Source organism: Fundulus heteroclitus, chromosome 11 (genome assembly GCF_011125445.2).
Source record: "Fundulus heteroclitus isolate FHET01 chromosome 11, MU-UCD_Fhet_4.1, whole genome shotgun sequence".
NCBI lineage: Eukaryota > Metazoa > Chordata > Actinopteri > Cyprinodontiformes > Fundulidae > Fundulus > Fundulus heteroclitus.
This window is the reverse complement of record NC_046371.1, coordinates 6,192,906-6,204,531: the sequence shown is the minus strand read 5'-3', so window position 1 is coordinate 6,204,531 and position 11,626 is coordinate 6,192,906. Positions and strand designations below refer to the sequence as shown.

General features: G+C 41.8%; 1 protein-coding gene across 1 annotated transcript; it reads right to left on the bottom strand.

Annotated features, from left to right (window-relative positions):
- Window positions 1-321: 321 nt before the first annotated feature.
- Window positions 322-5,988, bottom strand: zgc:158291 (POU family transcription factor). The gene is made up of 2 exons (XM_012868867.3): window positions 5,609-5,988; window positions 322-4,502 (listed from the first exon to the last, which is right to left on the bottom strand). The coding sequence occupies exons 1-2, from the start codon at window positions 5,726-5,728 to the stop codon at window positions 3,576-3,578; spliced, it is 1,047 nt and encodes a 348-aa protein (XP_012724321.1). The 5' UTR covers window positions 5,729-5,988; the 3' UTR covers window positions 322-3,575.
- Between the last annotated feature and the right edge of the window lie 5,638 nt (window positions 5,989-11,626).

Genomic DNA, 11,626 nt, shown 5'->3' with positions numbered 1-11,626 from the left:
AACTGCAAAGGGCACAAGGCACCATGGGATAGAGCCGTGCTGCCTTCGTAGCCTGCAAAGTTGATCAATATTAGAGTCACTCAAGTATCAGATCCTATTCATCACCGCTGGGAAGCAGCTTTCAGACGGAGCTCCTCCACCTCCGGGGCTTCTCCTGTTTCAGAGCGGCAGCTGCTCTGCTCCGTGCGTAAAACACGCAGGGTGTCTCCAAGAAGCGCAAACACATGAGAGCTGCACATCCAAGCTCAGGTTGCACGCACAGCCCCGTTAAATGCTTACTTTAAGAAAAAAAAAAAAAAAGGTAAAACGACGAAGAAAGGCTTTCAGAAGTAAAACGTGCACAGTTTATTTCAGCTTCTGCCGCTTTACAGAGACACATTTAAAGCACACTTTCACAAATGAAATGTTTTCATCTTTCAGAATAAATTAAGTTCAAATAAATAACAAATAAACATAAAAAAATAAAAGTAACAATAAAGTTTTCTCAGAAGTGTTGAAAAATATGTATAAATAAGGCCGACTATACCTCCCTTCATCGGAATATCTACAAAGTGCGCTACACAAACGGGTCGGTGATCAGAAGACAAAATCGTTCGTTTTTAATGAGGGGGGGGAACAACAACACTACTCATAATCTGATTGTCGAAGCATCATTGCGGTGAACAGGTTTTACAGGTCAGTGAGTCTTCTACAGGCCTAATTCCGCCAGTGGCAGAGGAAACAAACAGAAAACAGGTTCAAAAAACCAGCCAGAGAGTGTTTTAAATCACCAGAAATGTGCCATCACTTGCGTAATGAGGTAGACGCACAGCTACGCCGTGTGAATGTGTGTATCTGTGCGCGTTTATATACGTGGGTGAGTCTGTGTTTGCGTTTTATTGCAATGCATTCACTTAGGGGAAGAGGAAGGGAATTAGGGGGGGGGGGGTATAGGAGGAGTGTTAGTCATTTTGGAACAAACGCGCAGAAACATCACCCCTCTCTTCCTGATTGCACGTGCTGTGCCCCAGAATCGGACTTATTTTATCTTTTCCTACTCGTTTGGTCTGATTTGTCCCTCAGAATGATGTACCTAACAAAAAGATCTGGGAGGAAAATTCAATACATTTCAATGACAGTTTCCACACACGGAAGTGCATATATTCACAAATATGTACACTGATAAATATAAAAAGAACTATCCGGGCCAAAGAGGTGTAATATTAACTATTATTCCTCGATTGCCCTTGTTAGTATTTTCATTTTTTTTTTGTACAATAATCGCTTTTTCAGCCAGGACAGTCGCCTTTGCTCTTCAGTCAGAGAGCAGACGTTTATTCTGTGGAGATGCAAACAGCTCTTAGAGTCACTGAGTCTTTTCAGTCTCCGGCTCTGCTGTCAGAACCAAACAAGGTACGCGGTGTGAAGCAAAACGCAAGAGTCCCTGTTTACACATACTGAGCAGTGAAATGTCACCAGATGCCCCGGATCCACATCTGAGCTAAATGACGCACCAAAACGCATCGTTTCTGCTCCAAAAGGCGCAATTCTGCATTTAATACCAGGAAGGTTCTCAGGCCAAACCACTGCTGTCCCCTAAAATATATAAACGACTTTCGGAAAGTATTAAACTTAAGCACCCAGAATAATTTAAATATATCAGTTTGAATGCAAAAGGATCAATTAAATTCTAATTAGACAATTCCTTCAAAAAAACCTTTATGCTCTGTAAAATTATTTGAACTCCCCTTGAATACACATTTTCACCTGTTGAACTACAGATTGTTCTAGGTTTTCAATTTGGTTTTTTGTGTTGTTGAAAACTCTTTTTTATTTTTAATCAAGATAAAATGTACCCTTCCAAAACCAAGCATTAGCAGCATATCCCTATCCTGACATCATGAAAGGCACAAGCCAACTGACCAGGCTGTGTACCTCTATCGCAAATTTTGTATTTTTATTAAATCTTCAGCAGAGATCCAAAATTCATCACCCAGTTGTGTTTTTTATTGCTAGTGTTTATCGCTTGAGAAAAACACACACCACCGGCTAACATCGTTAGCTGATATAGGCGCTTAGTCGTTGACAGCAGTAAGCTAATATGTTTCCATAGTTGCTGCTATGAATGAATACTTCAACTCAGTAAAAGCTGAGAACTGTCATAAAACCTATGGTTGAAAAATATTTTGTGTTATAGCAAGGATTTGAATCTTTATTCGGCCTTATGTAGGTTAGCGACAGCGCTAATGCCAAAGCCAAACTTGCTAGCATGCTGAGCTTCCTGGCGTTGAGGCAGCCATTGCTAAGAAATGCAACAACTTGGGGTGTGGTGGGTAGGAAAGGTTTACACACCAACATTTTTATGGAATAGATTGATGCTGTTCATCAGCTATCATACCCCCAGGGTGAAGAAACTAAAAAAGTTAGTTAGTTTGACTTTAGCTTTAGCGCTGTCGCTAAACTTGCTAATGCAATGAAATGCAATAAAATTTATGCTCCAACCCAGAACCCTGTTCAACCCCAAATCTTATGACAGTTTTGAGCCGATGTATTAATCGATACTGAGACTCTAAACATATCAACATTACTGTTCTTGACAAATGAGAATAACGGCTAACGGAAATAACGTCTTTTAAATCCAAACCCAAAAAGGTTCGGTAAGAGTTGTCACCAGGTTAAAATTGCTAATGTGAGAATTTCACCATTATTAAAATATTAAATTTCCAAATTAGGCCTAATATTTTAATTAAAAAAAAACATTTAATGGTAATATTTAACTCCCTTAAGGGAGTTAAATTTAGAGTTTGTTTTTAAAGTGTAGACATAAGTTGTTTGTGATTATTTTAGTAGCTTTATGCTTTTCCTCCTTCTTCTTAGCATGGAATGAAAAAGCCAGGTGAGCTAAATGAGCTTAGCAATAAGCCAGAAATGAACTAATTTAGTTTTAATTTTAAAAATGGACTTAAATATAATATTCTGCTCAGAAATGTCTGGAAAATTAAATCAAACAAAATTTGAATCTCGCCAGTTATATTGGTTGAATTTATTAGTTTTGTCAGTGTAATCGATCATTAAATTCTGACTATTTTCCTTAAAAAAAGAAGCAATTTTTTTTCCTCTGGAGCTAAAATTAAAACCATATCAGATACCTTTTCACTTCAAAATCAAAACTAATGATTATATTTTAATTTTAGACAGAGATTATGACTTGTTTTCAATGCTCATCTTAGCTGCGCTGATAATGGATCATGAATGGAATTTAGTCCAAATGAGAATTTCACTTGAGAAAGAAGCAAATTTAGTTGCCCTGAAACTGCAATTAAAACAGAATTGGATGTGTATGTAGGGAGATAACAAAGTATTAATGGTAGCTTTATTTGACACCTAATAAGGGATTGTGGGACATTTTTTGGGGGCGAGCATTTTAGCGGCCCTGGCTGTGCGCTGCGCAGAGCCTCTCCCTGCGCGAAGAGGCGCAGGTACGCCGGTACCTTGTTGATTCTGACAGTGCGGGTCCAGCAGAGCAGCCTCAGCAAGTTTGTCTGGTTTGTCTTTGTGGAAAGCGGCTCAGAGACCCGCGGGTCTGCTGCAGTCTGCTAGTGCGTCGCAGAAAACTTCATCCGTTTCTGCTTTTGCCTCTGATTGCAAAACCAAACGCGGACCACGTTCTTTTTCAGGTCCAGTTTCTCGGCGATCGCCGCGATCTTCTCCGACGAGGGCCGCGGCTGCACGGCGAAATACGCCTCCAGGGAGCGCTTCTCCGGCGCGGCGATGGACGTGCGTTTCCTCTTCTTGTCGCCGCCGTTGAAGATCTCCGGCTTGGACATTTTCTCCCTTTGCGCCCTTTCCGCCTCCTCCAGCCAGGCCTCCAGGATGGGTTTAAGGGCCACCATGTTGTTGTGTGACAGGGTCAGGGACTCGAACCTGCAGATGGTGCTCTGGCTCAGGCAGCCGACCCCCGGGATCTTGAGGTTGGCCAGCGCCGCTCCCACGTCAGCCTGAGTGACTCCCAGTTTGATCCGCCTCTGTTTGAAGCGCTCAGCGAAGGACTCCAGCTCCCGGGGGTCAGGCTCCGCGTCCCCGCCGGCGCTCCCCAGGGAGCCGTGGGAGCCCAGCCCGTGGGGATGCATATTCATGGACTGAGTGTGGTGGTGGTGCTGCATGTGGTTGATGGCCGACATGTGGGCAGCGTGAGCCGTGTGCGAGGCCGTGGAGCAGACGTCCGAGCCGGGCATGCCTCCCAAAGAGATGCCGGGGGTGAGATGGTCGAGTAGGTCTCCTTCCAAGCCCTGCGCCGGCTGGTGATGCGCCGGGTGGTGGTGTGAAGTGAGCACCGACGGGTGGTGCAGGTGCGCGGAGGAGGAGGTCGGGGTGCAGGTCATGCTGGTCATGGTGGTCATGGTGTGGTAGGTGGCGTCTGGCTTGAAAGGGTGGCTCTTCTGGGCCACGATGTCCACGGCAGCGAGGGCCTCGGCTCTCTGCAGCAGCGTCTCATCGAAGCCGGCGAAGATGTTGCCCTGAAGCTGCGAGAGAAAGAGAGGCAGAGGCAGGCAGGGTTTAAAGCAAATCTCCCAGAAAATCAGCACTGCAGCTAATTAAACCGACAGTCAGCCTTTACGCATGAATCCAAACTCCTTCTGGACACTTGTTCCAAAAACAGTTTAACTCGTTATAGTGGATTTTTTTGTTTTGTTTGACGGGTTAAAATAAAACACGCGTAAAAGGCAGTTTTTTTCGGACTATGCAAAAACGTATGGTTTATTAATTTTAGAACAAAAATAACATATTTGTTTCACATTCTAATATTTTTTTCTGAGGGAGGGGGGTGATCAGTACAAAAAAGGAGAACAGGTTTAAATGTGAACATTTTATTAATCACTAAAGAAAACTTTAACGTGGCTTTTTGACCCCAGTTTTCCAAGCCAGCCTGTCGGGGGCTTCTTCCCACCGGCACGGCGGCGGGTCCGCGTGGAAGGATATTCATTTAAAATTTATATTTACGATCTCCTGAATAATTCCTGCGGACAATGAAACGAGACCAGTTTGAATATGGATGGGACAATGTGAGATAAGACGCGCTTGGAGAGTCCACTCCTCGCACCGTCCTCCATCTTTAACTTTTCTTTCGCTTTCACATGAGCCATGGAAGCGCAGCATCAGTTTTTCTTCCCCCCCCAAAAAAATAAAAAAATAAAAAGAATAAACATTTACACAATTTATGCCCCAAAGCTTAAATGCTTTCAAATTTTTTGCACTTTTTAAATAATTACAAAGGTTACAAGAAAACCTAAGTTATTGGATTTTACTTTTTATAGGATAAAGCAAAAAACGTACTTATTACTTTTGAAGATCGATAAAAGGCTGTTTTTATGATAGTTTCAGCATTTGGTTTGTTAATAAAAAGCTATGTTTTTATTAAAAAAATTATCTTTATAATTTTTTGAAGTTGTCAAACGGATTTGGACTGAATCTACACTTGTTGGTGCGTCTTTACGCATTTTAGACCAAGTAAATTCCAAACATCCCACCTCCTTCCACTTCTTCTATCCAAATTCCCAGAAATTCCCTTCGTTTTTGGGTCTATTTTCTTTTATTGGTGAAGTTTAGCTGACAGGAATGTGGGACTCACCGACGGCGTGGGCAGGCAGGCTCTGCGGATGGCCTCGGAGCTGGAGTGCAGGGGCGTGTATTTGGGCTCATGCAGGATTGGGTGCATACTGAAAGGCTGCTTGCTGTTCATCGACATCATGATTGCAGAGGTGAGTGAGGGTCGTTGTCCGTCTTCCTCGTTTGGCTCCGTTTTGGTTATGTTATCTTGAGAGAAACGCCTCGCAGAGGAATAAAACCTGCAGCTCGCAGAGGTGCTTTGGGTTAAAAAAAATGTCACCCGGATTGGACACAGGGAGGTTCGCCTTAAAGTCAAGAAAGAAAAAAAAGATAAGGAGAGTTAACTCCGGGACTCCTGTGGACCTTCTGTCTGCCTTTCGACTCTAAATGACTCCTATAATAAAGATGCTGTCTGCCTCCAGCGCCTATATTAGACCACTACCTCACAGGCTGCTCCTCATTGGAGGACCGGCCCTCCCTCCCGCTGCTTTCCTCGACCAATCACAGGGAGACCTGGTTATGGCCACACACACGGAGAAAGGATGCTTTGTGGCTGCGCTCTGCTGAAGAAATGTTTCTGGAATATATGCAAATCGGTACCTGGATAACAAAATCTAGAACAGGAATCCTGCACTTCCTTGTGATCTTGTTGTTGGCCATTCTAGATCCCATAACCAGTCAAAATCTTTTAAAATCTACATTATTTAACACGTAAGTTAAAAAAATTACTTGTGCATAGCCTACCAGTAGTTATTTACATACAGTGCTTTGCAAAAGTGTTCATATTCTTTCAACTTGTTCCCATTTTGTGATGTTTAAACCACAAAAACTGGCATTTTCCTATAGATCACAAAGTGGAGGAAAATGTCTGGATGGTGTTCAGATTTTTTTTTACGACAAAGAAAAACCTGAAAAGTGTGATGTGTGCGGTTGAGTCCCCAAAGAATCCATGGAGCTGCAGAGGGTACGTTTTTCCTTGTAGCATTTTGCATGAACCCTAAAAGTGTTCTCACATGATCCGGACACTCTCCTCCAATGCTTGGAGTGTTCCCTATGTGGCTTGTGGCAAACAGTAAACGGTGCTTCTTGCTTCTGGCCATTCTTCCATAAAGACCGGATTTGAAAAGCGCATACCTAATAGTTGTCTTGTGACCAGACTCTTTCCCCTAAACTTTGGATCTCTGCAGCTCCCCCAGAGTTACCTTGTGTCTCTTGGTTGCTTTAATGCTCTCTGTCAGTTTAGGAGGATGGCCATTCCTTGGTAGTTTTGCTGTACAGTTGTAATGTACTGTTTCCCTCTTCAGATGTGAGATGTCTTCATTGTCTTCATGATACTTTTTTGTCTTCTAAAGCTCTCCAACAAACCTCGGACGCCTTAATAGAACAGCTGGGTTATTACTGACCCTTACAAAATGCAAACAACTTCTTTCAGATTTGTTGTTCTAAAACAATCGTTTTACTGCCACTTTATAGCCATGGCTCTACTGTTTGTGTATGACAAAAGATCCCAATGAGCAACATCAAAGTTTGTGGTCGTAACAAGAGAAAATGTGAGAAATGTGAAAAAGTTTAAGTACGTTTGAGTACTTTCACAAAGAATTCAAATCTACCAATAAGCAACGAGTTATTGAGCCTAAATGTTAAATAAGAGGCCAAAGATGTTAACTACCCTGACGCAGACAGATTTTTATTGTCATACATAAATATGAAGATGTTTTTTTCTTCTAAACATCCAGAAAGAATGTCAGGCTTGTGGTTGTAACTCTGAGGCTTTAATCAAAATATTCATTCCATTGGCAGATCGTTTTATTTACCTGCTCAAATCAAGGACAGATACACTAACTTTAAGAACATTTTACTTATTTTTAGATCCGTTTTTGCAGTGAAATTTAAATTCCGGAAAAGAACAATAAAAGTTGCTCTGACAGAGAGAATCAACCAAGAAGAGAGAAGCTCCTCCAAACTAACCCTTGCCTTTTCTTAACAATTAATAAAACATAAATTAATCATCTTCACTTACTTTTCGGCTTTAAGAAGTGACGCCCTGCAGTCCACAAACACGCCCACCTCCTCCAATTAAAGAATAAACAGGCCTGAACGGGAACTAAAGAGCACAACCAGCAGACAATGAAATATTTACACATGAACCGTGAGGGGTCAGGGGGCCACAGCCCGTCGGTGAGGTGGGGGGCGGGTGGGTGTAGAGGGGTGCGGGGGGGCTTTGTGCAGACTGGGTAATTATTGCCTCCCTTTAGTGGGAAGGGTCTCATGGAGGCTGAAAGTTGGCCAGTGATCCCTTCTTATAGCCGGCATTTGTGAAAAATTAAAGCTAAAATGTACATAAAATAAATCTGAAAAAACTTTTTTTTTATTTCTTCTTTTAAAATGGTATTTTAAAATGTTTCAGGGTTTTATAAATGAAGGCCTTTTTTTGTGTGAAAGCTACAGAGTTTCCCATTTGATGGATATTTTAATCTACCTGATTTCTGCTCACTTGTAGCGTTTCCGTAAATAAAGGTATTCATCTATGTAATACCAACATATTAACTTACAAATGTGATTTTAAGTTAGATTTGAGATAGCGGTGTACCTTGGCAACAACCAGTACACGGTCCAATATGAGAGATTTGAGTTTCAGGAGCACGATACCTCAAAATAAACCTTTTTGGTCCCTCATGACAATCTGAGGAACTAAGGCAGGGGCCTCTAGGCAAGGGACCAGGGGGACAATCCTCCCACGTTTTAGCTGACTGCTTTCATGCATATAATTGGAAAGTTTAGTGGAAGGAAAAAGTGTGACAGAAAAAGGCGCATTAGTAACAGCGATAACTCCAGCCTTGAAGTCGATTGCAAAGCAAAGCCAATTCAAGAGATCCACAAGGTGTGGACAGCAACTGGGGTCAGTCCTTCTAGAGACACTTCATACAAACAGATCCAGGACATGAGCTACAGTTACATAGGCTAAACAGTTACATAGGCTGAAAAGAGAAAAAAAAGTCAAGGCTCCACAGTCTGGAAGAAAGGGGACGAGGCGTAGAATCTGAGTTGCTTACGGTGCAGTTTGAAGTTTTCACAATCCGTGCTGATTTGGGGACATCCTCTTCCAGAAGACTAATATCTCTGTAATAAATATAATTTTTCCACTGATCTTATTCAACAGTCTTGCTTTCTTAGAAACTGGATTTTGGGTTTGCCTTAGCAGTGAGCCATAACAATGTACAGAAACACTATATTACTCTGTGGTTAATGAATCTGTGACAAACACGTTTCCCTCAAAGATTTCTTGAAATTAATGTACAATTTCTGATACTTGATAATTTGTCATGAGGGACCTGTATTTATAAAGCTGTAGAGCCAAACCAAGGTATCTCAGGACACCTTAAATAATGGAGAATTGACCAGTTTTAAAAAAAAAAGTGAATAAAGTGTGTGGTCAAAAAAGAATCATGGACTTCAGACAACATCTATCGCTTTATTATCTATACTTCCTGGTAGGGATTAGGGTGAGCGTCTATTTCCAGCGGTCATTTGGCAAGAGCCAGGAAAACCCAGGACCGGTTACCGTTCCAAAACAGAAACATGCGGGGCCAACCACCAGGCACACACTCACTCCTAAAGGCAATTCAGAGAGACCAATTGACCTAAACAGGATGTTTTTGGTCCGTGGGAGGAAGCCGGAGTACGTAGAGACAACCTATGCAAGCACGGGGAGAACATGCAGATTTCAGGCAGAAAGAGCCCAAAGCAGAATTTGCACCGAGGACCTTCATTCTGCTATGGAATATTACCAAGAACTGCATCACTGTTAAGCCCTACAGATGTTCAATGACCACTAAACATCGCAAACAATATTCATCAGATCATAAGGAAAAGAGCCAGGTCAGACAAACATGAGAATAACGGATAAATGAGTTGTAGAAAATCCAAAATAAATGGCATTGGGTAAAACAAAACAAAAAAAATATTTGCGGAGGTTACAGAAAGACAATCATAATAAATGTATATATAATCAATTTAAATTTATTTATTTATTTATTTATAAACATTTATTAGAGTATCAGCCCCATGAGATGAAGCATCTCGTTTTCATGGGGGTCCTCAGTAACATATCCAAACAATGTAGAAAGTAGAAATGAACAGACTTGTCCCATAAATTCTTCTCAGGCCACATTTCCATATCTTCATGTTCAAACCCTTCATGCTTTGGATGAAAGATCTGGAGAAGAAAAAGTTTGCATGCAAATTCATGTTGAAATGATTTAACTAAAGTAACCATGTTCCTGTATAAATCCATACAGTCAGGTATTTGGATTCATGCATGTTAGTAAAGTTTATAATTATTAACAGATAAATGTGAAAAAATATGTTTAAATTAAACTGAGGCTCCACTCTGACACTGGCATAGTACTATTGTGGCATTACTGTAGTATTGTTGTAATATTCAATGTTATCATAATATTATACTATAGTAGTATTGTAGTATTATTGTAGTTGTATTGCAGCACAGTGGAGCAGGTACGGCTTCTAACTTCCTTCTAACAGACATTTAAAAGTCCTGCTAACTTGATCCAGCTTGTTGGATGAAGTTAGACGGACTTTTAAGTGTCTGTGTCCAGAGTTCAAAGCTGCAGAAGAGCAGCAGCATAAATTAACTTCCCGCTCATATTTTTGTCCTTCTCTGAAATCACGCACTGAGAAACAATCTCTCAACCTCCCCTGATCACTTTATTTGCTAGATGTATTTTTGTCTCTTGGGAATCAGCTCTGAATTTGTCAGAAACATAATTTCCTCATGTTTTCCAGCAAACATCCTCCGTCTGCACCATGTAACAAGATCCACGGTGCTCCTGCTGTAACTCTGCCTCTTGCTCTGCAGTCTGCGGCTGAACGGCCAGCCCCGACGCATCAGGCTTCTCTGACAAAAAGAGTCGCCCTGTTGGTCACAGAGTCAGGAAACCTGAGCAAGGCCCATTGTTTCGCACTGGCTGCCAAACTCCAGAGGGTCCCCGGCACCGGTTCATCAAATATACATCGCCGGGCGTGCGGTGGGACGCAGGGCACCCAGGACAATCCTGTGGGAACGCAACGCCGTGCAGACGCAGGGCAGGGAATACAGCTGGGATCAGAGAGGGATCTGTGGTTAAGACAAATGAAGGAGGAGACAGAAGGCTTCCAAAACTCACCACATTTAGCACGAAAAAGTGTTCAGATTAAACATTTACTCCCTTTGCTAGGAGCAATAACAAGTATTAAACTTTCTCTATAGGACACACAATGTATTTGAAGATGTCAGGTGGGTTCATTCTCAGCCAAACATTGTAAATGTGATGTTTCATTATGGGTAAAAACATTAAATAAAATATTCTTTTCAGATTATCATCCAGAGAAGACGGCTCACCCGCTACTACCATCTAATGTAGAACAGATTACTAGATCAATGTGAGCTTCTGTGCTTTTTTTTGTCTCTCTTGTTGTGTCTCTGTTCTGTCTTCTGTAACCCCAGTCGGTCGAGGCAGATGACCGTTCATACTGAGCCCGGTTCTGCCGGAGGTTTTCCTTCCCGTTAATGGGGAGTTTTTCTTTCCACTGTCGCTTCATGCTTGCTCAGTATAAGGGATTGCTGCGAAGCCATCAACAATGCAGACGACTCTCCCTGTGGCTCTACGGTTCCCCAGGAGTGAATGCTGCTTGTCGGGAATTTTTGACCAATCTGTATAATCTGACTGATTTTGACTTTGTAAAGTGCCTCGAGATGACATGTTTCATGAATTGGCGCTATATAAATAAAATTGAATTGAATTACAAATTGCCTCCTGCATGCATGTGGGCTCTCTTTGGAAGAAGAGCCCCTTTGGATATGCTGCTCAGTCTCACCAAGAGGCTGCGAAAAAAAAGATTTTCATAAGTATGTCCAGATGAAAGGGTGCCTTTTGAAAAAAAAAAGGAAAAGAAAGATTAATGTTGAATGTTTTTTACAATGTGCCTCTCCAAAAACAACCCATGTCATTTATTGCTAGAATTAGCTAAATTAGCTAGAGAG

Bases quoted from the DNA above. Each gene is read 5' to 3' on its own strand.
- zgc:158291 (XM_012868867.3), bottom strand. From the start codon at position 5,728: ATGATGTCGATGAACAGCAAGCAGCCTTTCAGTATGCACCCAATCCTG. The intron at 4,503-5,608 runs GTGAGTCCCACA...TTTCTCTCGCAG, and splicing joins CCTGCCTGCCCACGCCGTCG to CTTCAGGGCAACATCTTCGC.